Source organism: Erinaceus europaeus, chromosome 14, assembly GCF_950295315.1.
Source record: "Erinaceus europaeus chromosome 14, mEriEur2.1, whole genome shotgun sequence".
In the NCBI taxonomy this organism is placed as follows: Eukaryota; Metazoa; Chordata; class Mammalia; order Eulipotyphla; family Erinaceidae; genus Erinaceus; species Erinaceus europaeus.
Window position 1 is genome coordinate 45,329,869 of NC_080175.1, and position 20,074 is coordinate 45,349,942.

Consider the following 20,074-nt stretch of genomic DNA (forward strand, 5'->3'; position numbering starts at 1 on the left):
GCCGACAAGACAGCTCACGTAGGGGTGCACCTGTTTTACCATGCACATGGCCTAGGTTCAAGCCCAGCCTCTACTGAAAAGGAGGAAGTGTCAATGCTATATTGTCCTGCTTTCTCGCTCTCTCTTTCTGCCTCGAGGGTTATCGCTTCGGCTCGATGCTGGCACTACAAATACACAGCTCCTGGCAGCCATTTTTCCCATTTTATTAGATAGGGTAGGGAAAACTTGAGAGAGGAGGGGGAAACAGAGAGGGAGAGAGAAAGATAAACACCTGCAGACCTGCTTCGTCACTTGCAAAGCATCCCTCCAGCAGGTGGGGAGCCAGGGACTCAAACCCAGGTCCTTGTACTTAGTACTATATGTGCTTAACTGGGTGTACCACTGCCTGGTCCCTTTGTCTTGCTCTCTCTCTCTATTTGTCATTTTACTTATTTTATTTTATTGTTTCTAAAAGAGAACAGGAGCTCTACACTAACTCCCCACCAAAGTCAGGCCAGTTTCTCTTTTTAAAATATATTATTTATTTATATATTTATTTGGATAGAGACAGAGAAATCAAGATGAAAGAAAGAGACAGGCAAAGAAAAAGAGAGACACCTGCAGCCCTAGTTCACTGTTTGTGATGCATTCCCCCTTCAGGTGGGGGTTGGGGGCTTGAACCTGGGTCCTTATGCATGATAATATGTGTGCTCTACAGGGTTGCTATCACCTGGCCCCCTTACTTTATTTGTTTATTATATTTATTTATTTTCCCTTTTGTTGCCCTTGTTTTTTATTGTTGTTGTAGTTATTGATGTCGTTGTTAGGACAGAGAAATATGAGGAGAGGAGGGAAGACAGAGGGGGAGAGAAAGATAGACACCTGCAGACCTGCTTCACTGCCTGTGAAGTGACTCCCCTGCAGGTGGGGAGCTGGGGGCTTGAACTGGGATCCTTACACCGCTCCTTGAGCTTTGCGCCAACTTTATTTATTTATTTTTGCAAAAGCACTGCTCAGCTCTGCCTTATGTTGTTTATGGGGACTGAACCTGGGACTCTGGAGCCTCAAGCAGAAGTCTCATCACTGTTGTGCCCACTTCTCTTTCTTTTTATTGCTGGGCTCGGTGCCTGCACCATGAATCCACCGCTCCTGGAGGCCATTTTTCCCCCCTTTTGTTGCCCTTGTTGTAGCTTCGTTGTGGTTATTATTATTGCCCTTGTTGACGCAATTTGTTGTTGGATAGGACAGAGAGAAATGGAGAGAGGAGGGGAAGACAGAGAAGGGGAGAGAAAGATAGACACCTGCAGACCTGCTTCACCGCCTGTGAAGCGACTCCCCTGCAGGTGGGGAGCCGGGGGCTCGAACCGGGATCCTTACGCCGGTCCCTGCACTTTGTGCCACATGCGCTTAACCCACTGCGCCACCGCCCGACCCCCCTCTTTTTAAAAAATATTTATTTATTTATTCCTTTTTGTTGCCCTTGTTGTTTTATAGTTGTTGTAGTTATTGTTGTTGTAATTGGTGTCGTTGTTGTTGGATAAAACAGAGAGAAATGGAGAGAGGAGGAGAAGACAGAGAGGGGGAGAGAAAGATAGACACCTGCAGACCTGCTTCACCACTTTTGAAGCGACTCCCCTGCAGGTGGGGAGCCATGGGCACAAACTGGGATCCTTACGCTGGTCCTTGCGCTTTGCACCACCGGCCCTTAACCCATTGTGCTACCGCCCGACTGCCCGCACTTCTATTTCTATCTGAAAAAGTCAGACCAGTGAAGCCCTAGTGATGACAGCAACAACAAAACTAGATCTTGGGTCCCAGACCTCCAGGAAGGGAACATTGTGGCAGTGACAAGGGACATGAGCCAGGGGATGACCATTTGGGCCCTGGGGGATGCAGAGAGGTGAGCTGTGCTCCCTTCCCTCAGACATGAGGCCCTTGACCTGCCAGTTCCTGGGGCTGCCTCCTCTCTGGAGTCCCTGTGAAGTTCTTTCCAGATGGAGGGTGAGAAACAGAAAGAAGAGACAGCACAGAACTGCTCCACTCCACCACATGTGAGACTTCTCCTGGGAATGGTACTCCCACATGTTGGCTGGGTGCTTGAACCTGCATCCTCATACATAGTAAAGTGTTTTAAGTTAGAGACAGAGACAGCTTCCTTCAGGGTGATAGGCGCTGGGTTCAAACCTGTGTGGTGCACATAGCAAAGCAAGCCACTATTCCAATGAGTTATTTTGCCAGCTGTCTGCTGCTCTCCTTAAATGCTTCTCACTTGATTGAGATCTGTTCCCAGTGCAGCAAGGAACACCTGGATGGGCAGCACTGGGCGTTACTCAGGGCATGGCCAGATGTGCTACAGCTGCTGAAGCCTCAGCAGACAGAGTTGCCCCCTTTAGTGCAACCCCGAATCTCAGGCCTCTGATGTCTTCCCACCCCAGTGCTCAGGAAACCTCCTCCATGGGATGCAAGGGAGGACACCCTGCCCTTCTCTCCACACTCTATCGGGGCTCCTCCACATCCACACTCTAGGTCCTTGACCAGAATCCACCCGCCTGGAGCTCCAGCCATCATGCTGCCATGGCAACCAAGAGCCCAATGAGAGGCTGATGCTGGTGGTGAGAGCTTGGGGCTGGCTTGGGGCCCTGGAAACTGGGAAATGACCCAGGGTGTAGCCTCCCCCTCCACCCCCAAGACCTCAGCAGGTCACATCTTTCCCAGTCCCAGGCCTCAGCCTCCCTGAGTAAGTCATCCCTCTCTAATCCCTGAAGGGTAGGGGATTAGATACCCCAATACCAGCTCCAAGTCCCCAGGACCCCTAGTCCTCTGCTCTCTGCAACCCCAGGCCAGCTGTTCTCTAACTGGCTTTCCTGCACTGGCCTGGGCACTCTGCTCACCAGTGGCTATGTCACTAGGTCTTTGTCCACAGCTCTTGGACCCCAAGGCCAGGCTGATCTGCTGGGGGCAGCCCCAGGCCCTGCCTACTGCTCAGGGCTGACTTGGCACCCGCCCAGGCCCACCCCTGCACTGTTCCTGAGAGCAGGCCTGTGGCTCATAATTTTTTCATGGCGGAGTGCTTGCTCCCTAGCAGGTCCCCTTACGGGGCCGGCAGGGTAGAGCCCAGCTCTGGCCTGGGTTGGCTTACTGGAGGTGGAGGCAGGCTGAGGTTTAGGGTGACAGGGACCCTTTGCAAGACCATGGGGAGGGGCAGTGCTGGAGAAGAATGTGGAGGGTTTGCACTACTAGTGTTGTAAATACTGGGGTGTTTAGTCAGCACCAGGTTGCAAATACCTACTTCCAAGTTCCAGAACCCCACCTCAGGCCTAGCTCTGCCAAGGCCATAGCCCAGCTCCTCCCTCACCATATTGGCAGCTTGTTGAAATACACATTGACTATTAATATTACTATTATTTGCCACCAGGGTTATTGTAGAAGTTCAGTGCCTGTGTGGCTCTACTTTTCTCAGTGGCTTTTTAAAAAGATTTATTTATTTAAAGATTTTTATTTTTATTTTTATTTATGAGAAAGATAGGAGGAGAGAGAAAGAACAAGACATCACACTGGCACATGTGCTGCCAGGGATCAAACTCGGGACTTCATGCTTGAGAGTCCAAAGTTTTATCACTGCGCCACCTCCCGGACCACAAGATTTATTTATTTTTTAAGTATGTTATTTGTTTTTTATTTTATTTTTGAGAGAGATGCAGAGAGAGAAAGACACAGAGAGAGATACCAGAGCACTGCACAGCTCTGGCTTTTGGTGGTGCAGGGCATTGAACCTGGGACTCAGGTTCAGAGCCTCAGGCATGAGAGTCTCTTTTCATAACCATTATGTTATCTACCCCCGCCCCCAGTGGATTTTTTCCCTCATTCCTCTCTTTCCTTCCTTTGTGGCTCCACTGTTCCCAGTGGCTTTTTCCCCCCTCATTCCTTTCTTTCCTTCCTCCATCCTCCTTTTTGGCACAGAGTGAGAGACAAGAGGAGAAAGAGAAGTAGAGAGAGACACCTTCAGCAATCCTCCACCACTTGTGAAGCTTCCCTCCTTGCAAATAGAGAGTGGGGGCTTGAACCTGGGTTCTCACACATGGGGATGTGTGTACTCTATCACCACAAGCCCCTACACGTGGAATTCTGTGGGCTCCTCTCCTACTTAGCTTTCCCCTTCTCCTTTGAGGGGAGATCTACTGGCTGGGGCGGCACCCTCCCATGACTATCACACAGAGATCTCCTGTAGTCTCCTGGGCCTTTTCTCCTAAAATCATAAGATGTGTTTGCCTGAGAGGGAGGGGAGCCAGGAGAGCAGCTGGCAGAGTTATGGGACCAAACCTGGGTCTCAGGCTTTATACACAGGGTTCAAAGTTTTATTTTTATTTTATTTAGGTAGATTAATCTAAGTTTTAAAATGTTTTATTTACTTTATTTTTTATTTTTTTAAATGTTAATTTATTTTCCCTTTTGTTGCCCTTGTTGTTTTATTGTTATTATAGTTATTGTTGTTGTTATTGATGTTGTCATTGTTGGATAAGACAGAGAGAAATGAAGAGAGGAGGGGAAAACAGAGGGGTGGGGAGAAAGATAGACACCTGCAGACCTGCTTTACCGCCTGTGAAGCAACTCCCCTACAGGTGGGGAGCTGGGGGCTTGAACCGGGATCCTTCCGCCGGTCCTTGCTCTTTGTGCCACCTGTGCTTAACCCGCTGCGCTACCGCCTGACCTCCCTTAATTTTTTTTTTGCCTCCAGGGTTATCGCTGGGCTCAGTGCCTATGAATCTACTGCTCCTGGAGACCATCCCCCCTTTTATTGCCCTTGTAGTTCATCATTGCTGTTATTATTGTTATTGCTGTCGTTGTTAGGACAGAGAGAAATGGAGAGAAGAGGGGAAGACAGAGAGGGGGAGAGAAAGACATCTGCAGACCTGCTTCACCACCTGTGAAGCAACTCCCCTGCAGGTGGGGAGCCGGAGGCTCCAACCGGGATCCTTAGGCCAGTCCTTGCACTTTGTGCCATATGCGCTTAACCTGCTGTGCTATGGCCTGACCTCCCTATTTACTTTATTTTAAAGAAGAAGAGAGACACCAGAGTATTGCTCAGCTCTGACTCATGGTGGAGTGGGGGCTTGAACCCGGGACTGCAGAGCCTCAGGCATGAGAGTCTTTTGCAGAACTATTATGTTGTGTCCCTAGGTTTTTTTTTTTTTTTTTTTTTTTTTGCCTCTAGGGTTATCACTGGGGCTCAGTGCCTGCACTATGAATCCACTGCTCTTGGAGGCTATTTTTCCCCATTATTGATGCCCTTGTTGTCATTGTTATTGCTATTGTTGTTGGGTAGGACAGAGAGAAATCAAGAGAGGAAGGGAAGACAGGGGGGAGAGAAATATAGACATCTGCAGACCTGCTTCACTGCTTGTGAAGCAACCTCCCTGCAGGTGGGGAGCCAGGGGCTAGAACTGGGATCCTCACCCCAGTCTGCTGTGCTACCACCGGGCCCCCAGCTTATTTATTTATTTATTTGTTTGTTTATTTATTTATTTATTATCAGAGCTCTGCTCAGCCCTGGCTTATGGTGGTATGAGGGATTGAACCTGGGACTTCAGAGCATCAGGTATGCAAGTCCATTGCATTGCTGCTGTGACAGTACACTGACCAATTGGGTGATTTCTCATATTCGTCTAGTGTAGCCTAATTTTCACTAATGACAGCTGTCCTGAGTGCACCCCAGGCACAGTCCTGGATCTTGTCCAAACCCACGTGCAGCATTTAGTCCTCCTAAGTGCTCACAGGCTTCCTCTCAGGGGCCCTGTTTCCTAACCCTGCCTGCAGTACTGTGGCTGAGAAATAAGCAGGGCTGCTCTGAGGCCTGGGACTGAGTGCTGTGTCCCTGACACTATGGGGGTCATGTGAAGGTGACCACGGTAGTGCCTGCCTCTCAATCAAAGCAGGAGAGGCCTAGTTCTGATTCATCCCAGAGGTGAGAGATGGAGCCAGTTCCTCTCTGCACACCCAGAGATATCTCTGGCACACAACAGGAGACCAATAATAATTCCCTGTGGCTGTGCTGTTGTGTGGTGTGTGTATGGGAGGTGGCTGTCATATTATTTCACAAGTGGCTGAGCCACTTCAGGAAGACGCAGCATGGTGCACGTATCTGTACACCATGTGTCTTGGCGTGTGTACCTAGGGGTGTGCATGTGTGCATGTGGCTATGGGCTGGCACAGGCTCCTTGGCCAGCTATAGTGCTGAGGGCTGGTAGTCTTGGCTGTGCACCTGTGTGGTGGGTGGGTGGGGGAACCATCTGTTTTGTTGGAGCTGCTCTGATCCTCACCCAGCCAGTGCCACCAGGGCTCAGCCTCAGAGCACTGTCATGAGCACTCCCTCTGTTCTGGAAGCCTGTAGGGGGGCCTGGTGTTTGCATGTGGGGAAGTGGCCCAGTGGACTGGGGCATCTGGACTCACTCAGACACCATCAGTCCTAGTCTCCGGCTTTCTTGGGAGACTTGGGCTTTGCATGTGCCAGAGTGATACTCTGGTTCTCTCATCAATTTTTTTTTTTTTAATTTAGGCTGGGGCTGGGCAATGGTGAACAGTTGAACATGTAACCATGCACAGGGATTGGGTTCGAGCCTCTGATCCCCACCTATAGGGATGAAGCTTAAGATATATACAAGGGCGGGGTGGGTGGTGGCCCACCTGGTTGAGCACATGCATTACAGTGCACAAGGGCCTGGGTTTGAGCCCCCAGTCCCCATCTGCAGGGGAAAAGCTTTATGAATGGTGAAGCAGGGCTGCAGGTGTCTCTCTGTCTCTCTCCCTCTCTATCACCCCCCTCCCTCTTGATTTCTGGCTGTCTCTATCCAATAAAGATAATAAAAAAGAATTAAAAAAAGATATATACAAGGAGAAATTGAGAGGGAATGGAGAGGCAGAGAGAGAGGGAAAGAGAGACACCTACAACACTGTTTCACTGCTAGTGAAGCTTCAGTATCGTAGTTGGGGGCCAGGGGCTTGAATCTGGGTCCCTGCACACCAATGTGCACCACCACCTGGTTCATAATTTTTTTTTTTTGCCTCCAGAGTTATCCCTGGGCCTTAGAGCCTGCACTATGAGTCCATTACTCCTGGCAGTCATTTCCCCCCCCCCCATTTTATTGCATAGAACAGAGAGAAATTGAGAGAGGAGGAAGAGATAGGGAGGGAGAGAAAAGACAGACACCTGCAGCCCTGCTTCACTGCTTGTAAAGCAACCACCCTGCAAGTGGAGAGCCGGGGACTTGAACCCGGATCCTTGCACGGGTCCTTGCACTTTGTACTATGTGTGCTTAAACCGGTGCATCACCACCTGACCCCCCTCCGCTCTGGCTTATGGTGGTGTGGGGGATTGAACCTGGGACTCTGGAGCCTCAGGCACAAGTCTCTTTGCATAACCATTATGCTATGTAACCTCTGCCCCCCTAAAGATATATATATTTGCCTCCAGGGTTGTCACTGAGACTCAGTGCCTGCACTACAAGTCCAATGCTCCTGGAGACCATTTTTTTCCATTTTATTGCTCTTGTTGTTGTTGTTGGGTAGGACAGAGAGAAATCAAGAGAGGAGTGGAAGACAGAGCGGGGAGAGAAAGACACTTGCTGACCTGCTTCACAGCTTGCAAAGTGACCATCCTGCAGGTGGGGAGCAGGGGGCTCAAACTGGGATCCTTATGCCGGTCCTTGTGCTTCATGCCACTTGCACTTAGCCCACTGCACTACCATCCCCCCAAATATATATATTTGCCTCCAGGGTTATTGCTGGGGCATGGTGTCTGCACTAACAATCCACTGCTTCTGGAGGTTATTTTTCCCATTTTTTGTTGCCCTTGTTATTTATTGTTGTTGTTGTTATTGCTGCTGCTGTTGTTGGATAGGAAAGAGAGAAATGGAGAGAGGAGAGGAAGACAGAGAGGGGGAGAGATAGAGAGATACCTGCAGACCTGCTTCACCGCCTGTGAAGCTACCCCTTTACAGGTGGGGAGCCGGAGGCTTGAACTAGGATCCTTACAGTGGTCTTTGTGCTTTACAACATGTGCGCTTAATCCACTGTGCTACTACCTGGGCCCCCCTAAATAACTTTTTAATCTACCTTTAAAAAAGAAATTAAAGGGCTGGGGTAGACAGCATAATGGTTATGCAAAGAGACTCTCATGACTGAGGCTACAAAGGTACTAGTTCAATCCACCACCGCAACACCATAAACATTAGCAGTGTTTTGGTTAAAATAATAACAATATTTTAACCATTATTATTATTATTATTATTATTATCCTGTGCTTTGGCAAGCCCACTTGAGCATATAAATCACCATGAGCAAGGACCTGACTTCAAGGCCCTCACTTTCCACCGGGGGGGAGTTCTTCACAAGCAGTGAAGCAGGTCTGCAGGTGTCTATCTTTCTCTCTCTACCTCCCTCTTCCCTCTCAATTTTTTCTCTCTGTCCTATCAATTAAATAGAAATAAAAATTAAAATTAAAGGGGAGTTGGGAAGTAGTGCAGCGGGTTAAGCACAGGTGGCGCAAAGCACAAGGACCGACATAAGAATTCCAGTTCGAGCCCCCAGGCTCCCCACCTGCAGGGGAGTCACTTCACAGGCAGTGAAGCAGGTGTGCAGGTGTCTATCTTTTTCTCCCCCTCTCTGTCTTCCTCTCCTCTCTCCATCTCTCTCTGTCCTATCCAACAACAACAACATCAATAATAACTACAACAATAAAACAAAGGCAACAAAAGGGAATAAATATTTTTAAAAATTAAAATTAAAAAAATGACTAACTGGTAGCAGTAGATGTGTAGTGCTCACACTAAAAAAGAAAGAAAAGACACATCACAAAAAGGAAAAGGAGAGGGAAAAAAAAAGCCGGTAGAAGAAAAGAGAATACCAGGAGTCCGGCGGTGGCGCAGCAGGTTAAGCCCATGCGGTGCGAAGCGCAAGGGCCGGCAAAAGGATCCTGGTTCCAGCCCCCAGCTCCCCACCTGCAGGGGAGTCGCTTCACAGGCGGTGAAGCAGGTCTGCAGGTGTCTATCTTTCTCTCCCCCTCTCTGTCTTCCCCTCCTCTCTCCATTTCTCTCTGTCCTATCTACCAACAACGACATCAATAACAACAATTAAAAAAAAAGAAAGTAAGAAAAGAGAATACCAAATGATTAAAGCAGTGACACAACACCTAGGTAGGGACCAGGAGATAGCTCACCAATAGAGTGCACACTTTCACACAGGAGACCCAGGCTGCCACAAAGGAGCATCATGGAGAGCAGAAGCATTACTGTGGCAGAATAGTACTGTGGTGTGTCTCCTGTCTCTCTCACCCTCTAAGGGGGGTGTCTTTAGGGAGTGATGGAATCATGCAGGCATGCAGCCTTGATGGGGAGGGGTAGCACCAGAGGTGGGGAGATACAACCATCTTGGATCCTCTTCCTGTTAACCTATACCCAATCCGGGTGAACACTCACAGGTATGTGAGGTACGTGGACCCTTGCTCTCCCTGCTGGACACCTACTGCTCTCTGCCCATATGGAGTGGGGGCAGTGCCTGGGGGGAGGGCCTGTGTTTGGGGGGATGACACAGAGTCAGATCCATCAATCTGTCCCCCAGGGAGGAGGAGGTGGCCCCAGTCTTGCTCCCCACCTTTCCACATTTAGGAAACCCTTTCCTCCTTTTATAACCAATGCCTGGCTTTCAGGGGCTCCCCACTGACCTGGGGTGACACTCCCAGTTCACACCCTGGGGACACTAGGTCAGCCTGCCCCTCCCTTCCCCAGCAGCAGGGTTGGGAGGCTGCTCCTAGATTTCCTCCCCACCCTCTTTCCCTTCTTTCTAAACTGGTGGCCATAAGCGGTGGTTGAAGTGACCCCCAGGCCCAACCAGGATACAGGAATGTCACCCCTGTATTAAACAAGATACCCCAGGCCCAGGTCTGCCCCTCCCGCATCTTCCATGCCTGGGAGTGGGCTGGCTGCCACCTTTCCCTGAGTCACACTGGCTTTGCTCACAACTGCTCCCCACCCCTCCCTGTCGCTGGGACTTGAGTGACTCAGTGCTGGCCTGCAAAACCCGAGCTAGTGAAGGGGGTGGCCTCCTGGCAGGGGCAGTGTGCAATAGGCAGGTGCAGCAGCCCATCGGGCAGGGGACCCACCTGGCGGCCCACGTGGGAATGACACCAGCTTGGCTCGAAGGGTCCAGCCAGGGCGCCACCTCCTGGGCTGCGCTGCCAGGCTTGCAGACCCTGGAGGATATTCTGCTTGCAGCCTGGCCCTGGCAGAGGGCTGCATCCGGGACCCGCCCCCTCTCCCCCCGCCCACAGCAGAGTAGCTGGGGATGGGCATAGGGGTGAGGGCCGAGGCTGCCACGGCTTTGAAGCTAACTTAAGGGGGACGAGGGCGGAGGAGGGGAATGAGATGTTGGAACGCCCCATGCCCCAGTTTGCACTTGGGGCGCCCCACCCTACTGGCTGTTCTGTTTGGGATCCACACTTCACTCGCCACCCCACTCCCCAGAAGGTTTAGTTGACCCCACAAAGTGCAGAGAGAGAGAGAGACAAAAGGCTCTGGAAGCGGGATCGACCATGGGGCGGGGACAAAAGGACCGTTCTAAGAAATTAGGACACCCGGGCTGGGGCGGCCTGCGGGTAAACACAGGGTGTCCTTCCGGGAAACACAGATCAGCTCCCCAAAGCTAGTAACCCCGAGACCAGCAGGAACAGCCGGCTGAACGGAGTGCCCTGCCTGTCCCTCTTTCAAGTCTGTGCCGGAAGCTGCAAAGACCACGCCTCTCCTCCCGCTGGACCCGCCTCCCTCCCCTGTGCCCACACCTGCTGCAGCCCTGGAGACTGGGGTGTGGAAAGGGGACTCCGAATAGCAGGTTTCAGGCGCCTCAGGCTGGGAACACTCGGTTTAGACCAGGCCCTGACTGCGATCTGCTGACATGACTGGATCGGCAGGGAGGATTTAAGAAATGCTTTGCCCCCCCCCCCCCCGCAGCCCTAACTACCAGATGGAAGCAGGGAAGGGGGGGCAGCCCCGGAGGCAGGTGACACCTGTGCATCCCCAGGTGGCTGGGACTGTTCAGCCCTATCCCTCCAGTTTTGGGGAGTGACTCAGATGCTGAGTGGAACTTTGTAGTCACCTCCTCTCTGGAACTGGCTGCCTAGGGGTATAGGATCAGAGGGCCATGGGTCTCACATCACCCACATAATCTTTTTTTTTTAATATTTATTTTATTTATTTATTCCCTTTTACTGTCCTTGTTGTTTTATTGTTGTAGTTATTGTTGTTGTTGTTGGATAGGACAGAGAGAAATGGAGAGAGGAGGGGAAGACAGAGAGGGGGAGAGAAAGATAGATACCTGCAGACCTGCTTCACCACCTGTGAAGCGACTCCCCTGCAGGTGGGGAGCCGGGGTTCGAACCGGGATCCTTATGCCAGTCCTTGTGCTTTGCGCCACCTGCGCTTAACCCTCTGTGCTACAGCCCGACTCCCCCACATAATCTTTTTAGGGAAACTGAGGCCCACATCCTGCTGTCAGCTGTGTTTCTGTCGGGACTGCGGCATGTGTTTCAAAGGCCTGAGCCTCTGCTGGTCCCAGGAACCGCAGCCTGGGCATCTGGACATCCAGAGAATAGAGTGGCCTTGACTTTGTCCTTTGACTTGAATCTCCGCCAGTCCAAGTTAGCAGGAGCCTGACCTCATCCTCTTGCCAGGGCAGCCCCAGGCCAGCGCTCTCCTCCACTGAGCTATCTGCAGGCGCAAATGCATTTAAAGATTTAGTTACGATGGGGGGAAGCTTCACTGTAGTACATGCATGCTGAGGATCAAACCCAGGACCTCATCTCTGACAGTCCAATGCCTCTTCCACTGAGCCACTTCCTGGGCCACATTCCATCCCACTTATCAGAAGACAATTTCAGGTTTCTAGGAAACCTGCAGGACAGCCTGGGCGTTTCTGCTGCCTGCCATTTCCTCTGGTGACAGTCCGTCAGCAATAATCACATCGCCCTGGCACTGGGCATTAACAAAACTAGACCTTACATACCCTTTCTGCCCTGTTTTGGGTAAGAACCAGGGTTCCCTACTGCATTTGGAGAAGAGAAAGCACCCATGGCAGGCGGGACAGCAGAGGCCCTCAGTCTGCATTTCAAGCCGGGGGTGAGAGGAGAGGAGGAGTGGGGGTAGGGCTACCACCAGGTCTGTGTGACTCAGTAGCCAGGCAGGGAGATGACCTCTGGCCTTGGTGTGGGGAGAAGAGGCCCTAGGGAGCACTGTATCTGGCACTAGGAGGTGGGCAGAGCAAGTCCCAGCGCCTTGTCCCCAGATGCCCAGCCTCGACCACCAGCCACTGAGCGGGTGGGAAGGAAAATGCGGGTAGCCCGCTCACAATGCCCGCGTCCACCGTCCACCCACAAAGCAGCCCGCACCATCCTGAGGCCTCCTTTCCATGGAGGGGGAGGGTGCGCAGAGGTGCAAGCGAGGGCTCTCCCTTCCCCCTGTCCTCATCCAGCCAAGGGGCTACAGCCGCGCCCCCACTCAGGGAAACAGGCTTCGCCAGCTGCGGGCTCAGACGGGTGGGCGCGGCCGAGGTGACCTTGGGCGAGGCTGAAGGGTTGGGGTACAAAACTGCACATAAACCGGGGCACCCCAATACTGCACGGGGTTGTGGGGGAGGGGATTGCCTGGGGCAGCCCAACGGGAAACCTCCCCCGCCCGTTGCCCACCCCGCAGGGGCTGACAACCCCGCACCCCCGCAGAGGTCGGGTGGGTGCGGAGCGGCGGCTGCCCCCGGTCCGCCCCGTGCCCGCAGGGCCGCCGCCCCTTTGTCCAGCCCGCCAATCGACTGCCTCCGTGACTAAATAAGGCGAGGAGCGCGGCGCCCACCGGCAGAGCCTTCCGCCCCCCGCCCGGCCGGTGACTCAGGGCTGGCGGGAGGGACTAGCTGCCCCGCGGCTGCGGGCGGGGCCAGAACAGCGGCGACATCGCCAAATATGGCCGACCTGCGTCCTGCACACCTGCGGCCCCACCTTGACCCCCCGCCCCGTGACACATCGGCGGAAGTGAAGCGGCGCCCACCCCCCTGGGGCTGGCGGACTGCCAACTGGGGGGGGCCCCTCCCTACGGGGCACCCCGACCTCTCCCCCGCCGCGGGAGGGGTGGGGCAGGGACCCCTTAGTCGCGGTTCCCCGCGGCCACTCTCCCGTTGTCCAGACAAAGGCGGGGAAGGGTGGGCGCCCCGTCTGGAGCCCGAGAGCCGCGCTGAGTGCGCCCACCTGCCCACCGCAATGCTCCCCGGGCCCCGCACTTGGCCCGGCAGCGGGTTGTCAGCCGGTCTTGTGGGAACCCTACCCCCCGAAAGCTCCCACCGCGGGCCGGGCACTAGAGGCCCAGCTAGGCCTGCAGGCTCGGTGGCTCCAAGTCTAAGCCCTCTGGCCCGAGCCCTCCACCCCGTGTTAATGTGGTCACCTGCCATCTCAGGGGTCCTGGGGCGCCCGCCCCTCCCCTAACCGCACACCTGCCCGGGGGCCCTTCCCCCAGCTGTGGGCCCGCGGCCACCTCCCCCATCACCCCTGGAGCCGAGGCTCCCCCTCTGGGCACCGCCAGAGCACCCTATTCCGCAGGTGTGGCTCAGGCCCTGCAGGTGCCCACAGGCCCGGGGCTCAGGGCCCCGTCCCCACTCCACCCCGAGCAGCCTGCGGGTAGGGGCACCTCGGGGTCCGTAGACCCTCTCGGCCCGGCCTCTGATCCGCTGCGGCCCGCAGGTGACTCCACGGAACAAAGCGCAGCCCCGCCCCGAGGAGCCCGCACCTGCGGACGCTGACTCGGGGGCAGAGGCGTCGGGGTGAGGGGAACTGGGGTCCTGGCTCACCACCCACGACCCGCGCGTTTCCATGGGGGGGAGGGGGTCTGCGGGGTGTGGCGGAGCCGGGGTGATCTTTCCATCGTGCCAGGGGCGAGCTTACGACTTCCCAAAACCGCCTCCGCCTTCAGGGTCCAGAGCGCCGCCAGGGCCGCCCGCGCCCCCACACACACCGAGCCGCCCCATCCCCATCCCGGTACCCCGAACCCGCAGACCCCGCGGGGGACACACCCCAGCTCTGGGCGCGACTCTGACCCGGGTCAGGCAATTTTGGGGGTACAGCCGGGCGTCCCCCATCCCCCCACGGAGCGCGGCAGTCTTGGGAGCCGGGTGGCCAGCCAGGCCTGCGGCGATCCCCCCGCCCCCGCCCACAAGCCGGGCCGCAAGGGTCTCGGGCGAGCCAGGGTGGCGCGGGCTGGACCGTTGGGGGGGGGGAGGCGCGGGCGGGGGGCGGGGCGCGGCGCTGGGCCCCACGTGCCCCTGCCGGGCGGGCCAATGAGCTCCCGGCGTTAGGAAAGATCGCCATATATGGACATGTTCTAGGGCCGCGCGCGCCGCCGGGCCGCGCACGCGCCCCGCTCCCGCTTAAATAGCGGCGGGGGAGGCCGCAGTCGGTCTCACTCACCGCAGCTGGTTCGTGCTTGCTGTTTCTTGCTGTGTTCTCTGCTCCGCTCCCGGCGGCCACCACCTCTGTAGGTAAGTGGCTTGCTTCTTCCTTAACTTGGTGGGGCTTGGGCCTCCACTCTCACCCTTGGAGTGTCCACTCTCTGTGCGGGGCGCCGGGATTCGAGCTGGGCTCGGCTGCTGGGAGGAGAGGATACGGGTGGGGGTGGGGGTGGGCGCAGAGCCACAGGTATTGAGTGGGGCTTAGATAAAGGACTGGAGCGCGGTGGCGGGTGGTTCTTCTACAGGAAGAGGGGAGCTTTTTGCGGGTCCCTGAAAGACCCCGCCTGAGTGCCCTATTTTCGCTCAGATCGCAATGGAAGAAGAGATCGCCGCGCTGGTCATCGACAATGGATCTGGCATGTGCAAAGCCGGTTTCGCAGGGGACGATGCCCCCCGTGCCGTGTTCCCATCCATTGTGGGGCGCCCACGGCACCAGGGTGTCATGGTGGGCATGGGCCAGAAGGACAGCTACGTGGGTGACGAGGCCCAGAGCAAGCGCGGCATCCTGACCCTCAAGTACCCCATCGAGCACGGCATCGTCACCAATTGGGACGATATGGAGAAAATCTGGCATCACACCTTCTACAACGAGCTGCGCGTGGCCCCTGAGGAGCACCCTGTGCTGCTGACCGAGGCCCCCCTGAATCCCAAGGCCAACCGGGAGAAGATGACTCAGGTATTGGTCCTCTTCCCCCTTCTCCCCACGGAGGGTGGGTCTCCCTCTCGCCCATCTGTTTCACAAATCATTTTTTTCCTGTTGGATCTTTTGTTTCTGAAATTCAAGTGTTTCTTTCGATATTTTCAGGGTTCTGTTCCTCTCCTGGCATTTCCTTCCTGAAGTCTCAAGGTTTCTTATTTGTGTTTCTGCCTGCGTCTTTTTTCTTTATTTTTTCCACACACTTCACATTTGTGGCATGCTGGCATGCGCGTGTGAGCATGGGGTGGGCCCGGGTCCTGTCCTCCCCTCTGAGGAGCCCTTTGTCTCCACAGATCATGTTTGAGACCTTCAACACCCCGGCAATGTACGTGGCCATCCAGGCGGTGCTGTCCCTATACGCTTCCGGTCGCACCACCGGGATCGTCATGGACTCTGGGGATGGTGTCACCCACACCGTGCCCATCTACGAGGGCTACGCCCTGCCGCACGCCATCCTGCGTCTGGACCTGGCTGGCCGGGACCTGACCGACTACCTCATGAAGATCCTCACTGAGCGCGGCTACAGCTTCACCACCACAGCCGAGAGAGAGATAGTACGTGACATCAAAGAGAAACTGTGCTATGTCGCCCTGGACTTCGAGCAGGAGATGGCTACCGCAGCGTCCTCCTCCTCCCTAGAGAAGAGCTACGAGCTGCCCGACGGTCAGGTCATCACCATTGGCAACGAGCGCTTTCGGTGTCCAGAGGCGCTCTTCCAGCCCTCCTTCCTGGGTAGGTGAGGGGACTGACCTCCCCTTTGAGGTCTCTAGGGGCTTTGATCTTGAAAGGGAGGGGGGCGTGTGCCAGTCGGATCTCTAAGCACGTTGGTTTGTAGGTATGGAGTCTTGCGGCATCCATGAGACTACCTTCAACTCCATCATGAAGTGTGATGTCGACATCAGGAAGGATCTGTATGCTAACACCGTGCTGTCTGGTGGCACTACCATGTATCCAGGCATCGCAGACAGGATGCAGAAGGAGATCACCGCCCTGGCCCCCAGCACGATGAAGATCAAGGTGAGTGGTGCAGCTCCCTCAAGGGAGGAGGGGACTAGGGGACTAACAGGTGAGTCTAAGACTTAGGACTGCTCTGTCTCTGCAGATCATCGCACCTCCTGAGCGCAAGTACTCCGTCTGGATTGGTGGCTCCATCCTGGCCTCTCTGTCCACCTTCCAGCAGATGTGGATCAGCAAGCAGGAGTATGACGAGTCGGGCCCATCCATTGTCCACCGCAAATGCTTCTAAATGGACTGCAAGCAGATGCGTAGCATTTGCTGCATGAGTGGCTCCAGTATAAATTTGCCTTGGCAAATGTATACACCTCATGCTAGCCTCACAAAACTGGAATACGCCTTTGAAAAGAAATTTGTCCTTGAAGCTTGTACTGACATCAGCACTGGATTGTAGAATTTGTTGCTGATTTTATCTTGTATTCAAGTTAACTGTTCCCTTGGTATATGTTTAATACCCTGTACATATCTTCGGTTTAACCCTAGTCCGTGCGGCTCAGTCATTCTGTGACTGAGACCAGGTGTGTGGACGAGAACCCCATTGGCTCCATTGGAGAGAATCTGTGAGGCCAGTTCCTTGGTCTGTGCAGGGTATTAATGTGAAGCTTCCTGATTAGGATTTCTCCAGAGGCTGGCATTTCTGTCTTGCCTATCTGCCAGGATGGGGAGGTCTTCAATTGTAGGGCCCCCCCCCCCCATAACTCTCCCTCTTTAGCCAGTTTTCCTGCCAGAACACCTTGACTTGGAAAACAGTTTGCATTCACACCTGTAAATTTATTCATCCTTTTAATTTATGTAAGGTTTTGTTTTGTATGCAATTCTCAATTCTTTTAAGATGACAAATTTTGGTTTTCTACTGTCATTTGAAAACGTTAGACCCAGCAACTCATGTTGTGTGAGAGAATAAAGTGCTGCAGTAAACTGAACAAAGGCTCCTGGTTGAACTATGGGCCCAAGGGTGGGGCAACACTTTGGGGTGCCAATCCTGGCCACTGCACCCATCAGCTTCCAGGAAGAAGGGGACACCCACAACAGCTGGCTTGCAGGGAAAGCCAGGTTTTCTTTTGTTTTATAGGTTGCCCAGGACATGCACAAGAGTTCCAGGCTCTTAAGCTCAGGTAATGATAGTGGGGTGGACTTACAACAGCTGAGATTGTTGGGCAATACTTGTGAAACAGCTGATGTGAAGGTGGGTTTCCCCCAAGGCTTCAGGAGGTGTGTTCATCCTGGTTCCCATACTACACTTCAGTCTTAGAAGGCTGGTTTCCCTTTTTTCCCCAAAATTGAAATGAAAATGCTGGAGGACTTGGCCTGGGCAACTGCAGCACTATGTTCTATCCCAGAAATGGAAGCACTTGGGACAACACCCAGGGAATTCTATTAAGTGGTGGAGCAGTAGTTGAGTGCCTTTTTGTCTTCATTAAAAACTCAGGCCTTGGTGCATAACTAAACCTGATAGTCCTTCCTACCTCCCTCCCACCCTTATTAATATGGCCTTGCAGCAGCTGGTCTCTGGCCTGTGGGGTGGGACCAGGGGACAGCAGACAGTTAACCCAGGGACCAGGGGAAAAGATTAGGGTAACCATATCTCCTGAATGCCATCCCACCCTGCCCTTCCTGGCCTTGGGGCCAGCAGGCAGGTCACTCCTGTGCACAGGACATCAGGGCCCGCCTGACGTATGTCAGGGTACTAGGACCCCTGTGCCTGGCCCTGGGCCTGCATACCACGTCCATAGGCAGCTACACAGCAAATGGCTGGCCCTGGCCAGTTTTAGGCTCAAACTCCTTTGTCATTATTTCCTCTTTGGGTAGCTCTAAGCAGTGATTACTCAGTCCAACTAAGTATTTAATACCAAGAGAAAAAAAAAAAAGCTATGAGAAAGGAGATGCAACTTGATAAGAACAGGAAATGTAACCACTGTGTGTGTGTTCTAGATTTTTTTTAATTTTTTAATTTTTTTTTGCCTCCAGGGTTATTGCTGGGGCTCGGTGCCTGCAATTGTTGATGTTGGATAGGGCAGAGAGAAATGGAGAGAGGGGAGGGGAGGACAGAGGGGTAGAGAAAGATTCACTGCTTGTGAAGCAACTCTCCTGCAGATGGAGAGCCGGGGGCTTGAACCATGATCCTTAAGCCAGTCCTTGCGCTTCCCACTTCCAGTCTTTCTTAAATGTATGTTATTTGGGCTGGCAAGACAACTCACAGGAGTCAGGCAGTAGCGCAGTGGGTTAAGCGCATGTGGTGCAAAGCGCAAGGACTGGCATAAGGATCCTGGTTCAAGCCCCCGGCTCCCCACGTGCAGGGGAGTTGCTTCACAGGTAGTGAAGCAGGTCTGCAGGTGTCTATCTTTCTCTCGTCCTCTCTGTCCTCCCCTCCTTTCCATTCCTCTCTGTCCTATCCAACGACGACATCAACAATAACTACAACAATAAAACAAGGGCAACAAAAGGGAATAAATAGTAAATAATAAAAAGCTCACGTGGGTAATGTGCCTGCTTTCTGGTGTGTGCCCCAGGCTCAAGCCCAGTCCCTGATGCCGTGGAAGAAGCTCCGATACCATGATGTCTTTCCTTTTCTCTATCTTTCTCTTACCATCTGAAAAAATTGACTTGGAATGGCACATCCTAGAGATGGTGATGATGATGACAGATAACTTTTACTTCATGTGAGATACAGAAATGTACATGAGGGAAGTCGGGCAGTGGGTTAAGCGCACGTGGTGCGAAGTGCAAGGACCAGCATAAGGATACTGGTTCGAACCCCTGACTTCCCACCTGCAGGGGAGCCGCTTTATAAGAGCTGAAGCAGGTCTGCATATTTCTCTCCCCCTCTCTGTCTTCCCCATCTCTCTCCATTTCTCTCTGTCCTATCCAACAATAACAACAATAATAACTACAACAATAATAAAAAACAAGGGCAACAAAAGGGAAAATAAATATAAAAAAATTTAAAAGGGGCTGGGTGGTGGTACACCTGGTTAAGCGCACAGGTTACACTGAGCAAGGACCCGTGTTCAAGCACCCGGTCCCCCACCTGCAGGAGGAAAGCTCTGTGAGTGGTGAAGCTGGGCTGCAGGTGTCTATCTGTCTCTCTCTCTGTATTCCCCCTTCTTGATTTCTGGTTGTCCCTATCCAATAAATAAATAAAGATTTTAAAAAATTTAAAAAAGAAATGTACATGAGAGAGACCAGGGGGCTGGGTGGTGGTACACCTGTTTGAGAGCATGTTGCAATGTGCAAGGGCCTGGGTTCTAGGCCCTAGTCCCCACCTGCAAGGGGAAAGCTTTGCAAGTGTTGAAGCAGTGCTGTGTCTCTCTCCCTTCTCTCTCTTTAATATTTTTTCAATTTTGATCTTTATTATTGGACAGAGATAGAAACTGACAGAGGAGGGCGAGATAAGGAAAGAGACAGAGACACCAGCAGACTGGCTTCACCACTCGTTAAGTTTCCCCCCTGCAGATGGGGACCAGGGGCTTGAACCTGGATCCTTGTACATTGTCATGTGAGTGCTTAACCAGGTGCGCCACCACCTGTCCCCTCTCCCTTCTCTACTACCCCCTTCCCTCTTGATTTCTGGCTGTCTCGATCCAATAAATTAATAAATATAAAAAAAATGTTTTAAAGAGGCCAGACTACTACAGCAACGCACAACAGGAACCAACCGCAGGTGTGCTAGTTCTGTGCTCTACTAGCATCCCAGCTGCTCTCCTTAATCTCTAAGATAGAATCTGCTCAAACCCAAGTGAGGCACCGTTTTCACCTATTTCTACAAGAAGAAAAAGAAAAGAAAAAAAAAAAAAAAAAGGAAAACAGCCAAGTCAGCAGGTACTTGGGATGCAACATCTTCACAAAGACAAAAGA

The 20,074-nt window shown here is 53.2% G+C and overlaps 1 protein-coding gene and 1 long non-coding RNA gene across 4 annotated transcripts; one reads left to right on the plus strand and one right to left on the minus strand.

Annotated features, from left to right (window-relative positions):
• Positions 1-10,872: 10,872 nt before the first annotated feature.
• Positions 10,873-14,128, minus strand: LOC132532793 (uncharacterized). Its single transcript, XR_009544724.1, has 2 exons — positions 13,791-14,128; positions 10,873-11,732 (listed from the first exon to the last, which is right to left on the minus strand). It is a non-coding gene; the product is annotated as an uncharacterized LOC132532793 (long non-coding RNA).
• Positions 14,129-14,378: 250 nt separating this feature from the next.
• ACTG1 (actin gamma 1) lies at positions 14,379-17,146 on the plus strand. 3 transcript variants are annotated; one of them, XM_016193260.2, is made up of 5 exons: positions 14,379-14,538; positions 14,816-15,184; positions 15,499-15,937; positions 16,041-16,222; positions 16,308-17,146. In XM_016193260.2, exons 2-5 carry the CDS (start codon positions 14,822-14,824, stop codon positions 16,449-16,451), a joined length of 1,128 nt encoding a protein of 375 aa, XP_016048746.1. In that variant the 5' UTR covers positions 14,379-14,538; positions 14,816-14,821; the 3' UTR covers positions 16,452-17,146. The 3 variants fall into 3 exon arrangements, with proteins under 3 accessions (XP_016048746.1, XP_060027755.1, XP_060027756.1); XM_060171772.1 differs by having other exon boundaries at positions 14,450-14,534; XM_060171773.1 differs by lacking the exon at positions 14,379-14,538 and adding an exon at positions 15,314-15,355 and having other exon boundaries at positions 15,099-15,184.
• The last annotated feature ends 2,928 nt before the right edge of the window (positions 17,147-20,074 follow it).

Bases quoted from the DNA above. Each gene is read 5' to 3' on its own strand.
- ACTG1 (XM_016193260.2), top strand. From the start codon at position 14,822: ATGGAAGAAGAGATCGCCGCGCTGGTCATCGACAATGGATCTGGCATG. The intron at 15,938-16,040 runs GTAGGTGAGGGG...GTTGGTTTGTAG, and splicing joins CTTCCAGCCCTCCTTCCTGG to GTATGGAGTCTTGCGGCATC. The intron at 16,223-16,307 runs GTGAGTGGTGCA...CTGTCTCTGCAG, and splicing joins CCAGCACGATGAAGATCAAG to ATCATCGCACCTCCTGAGCG.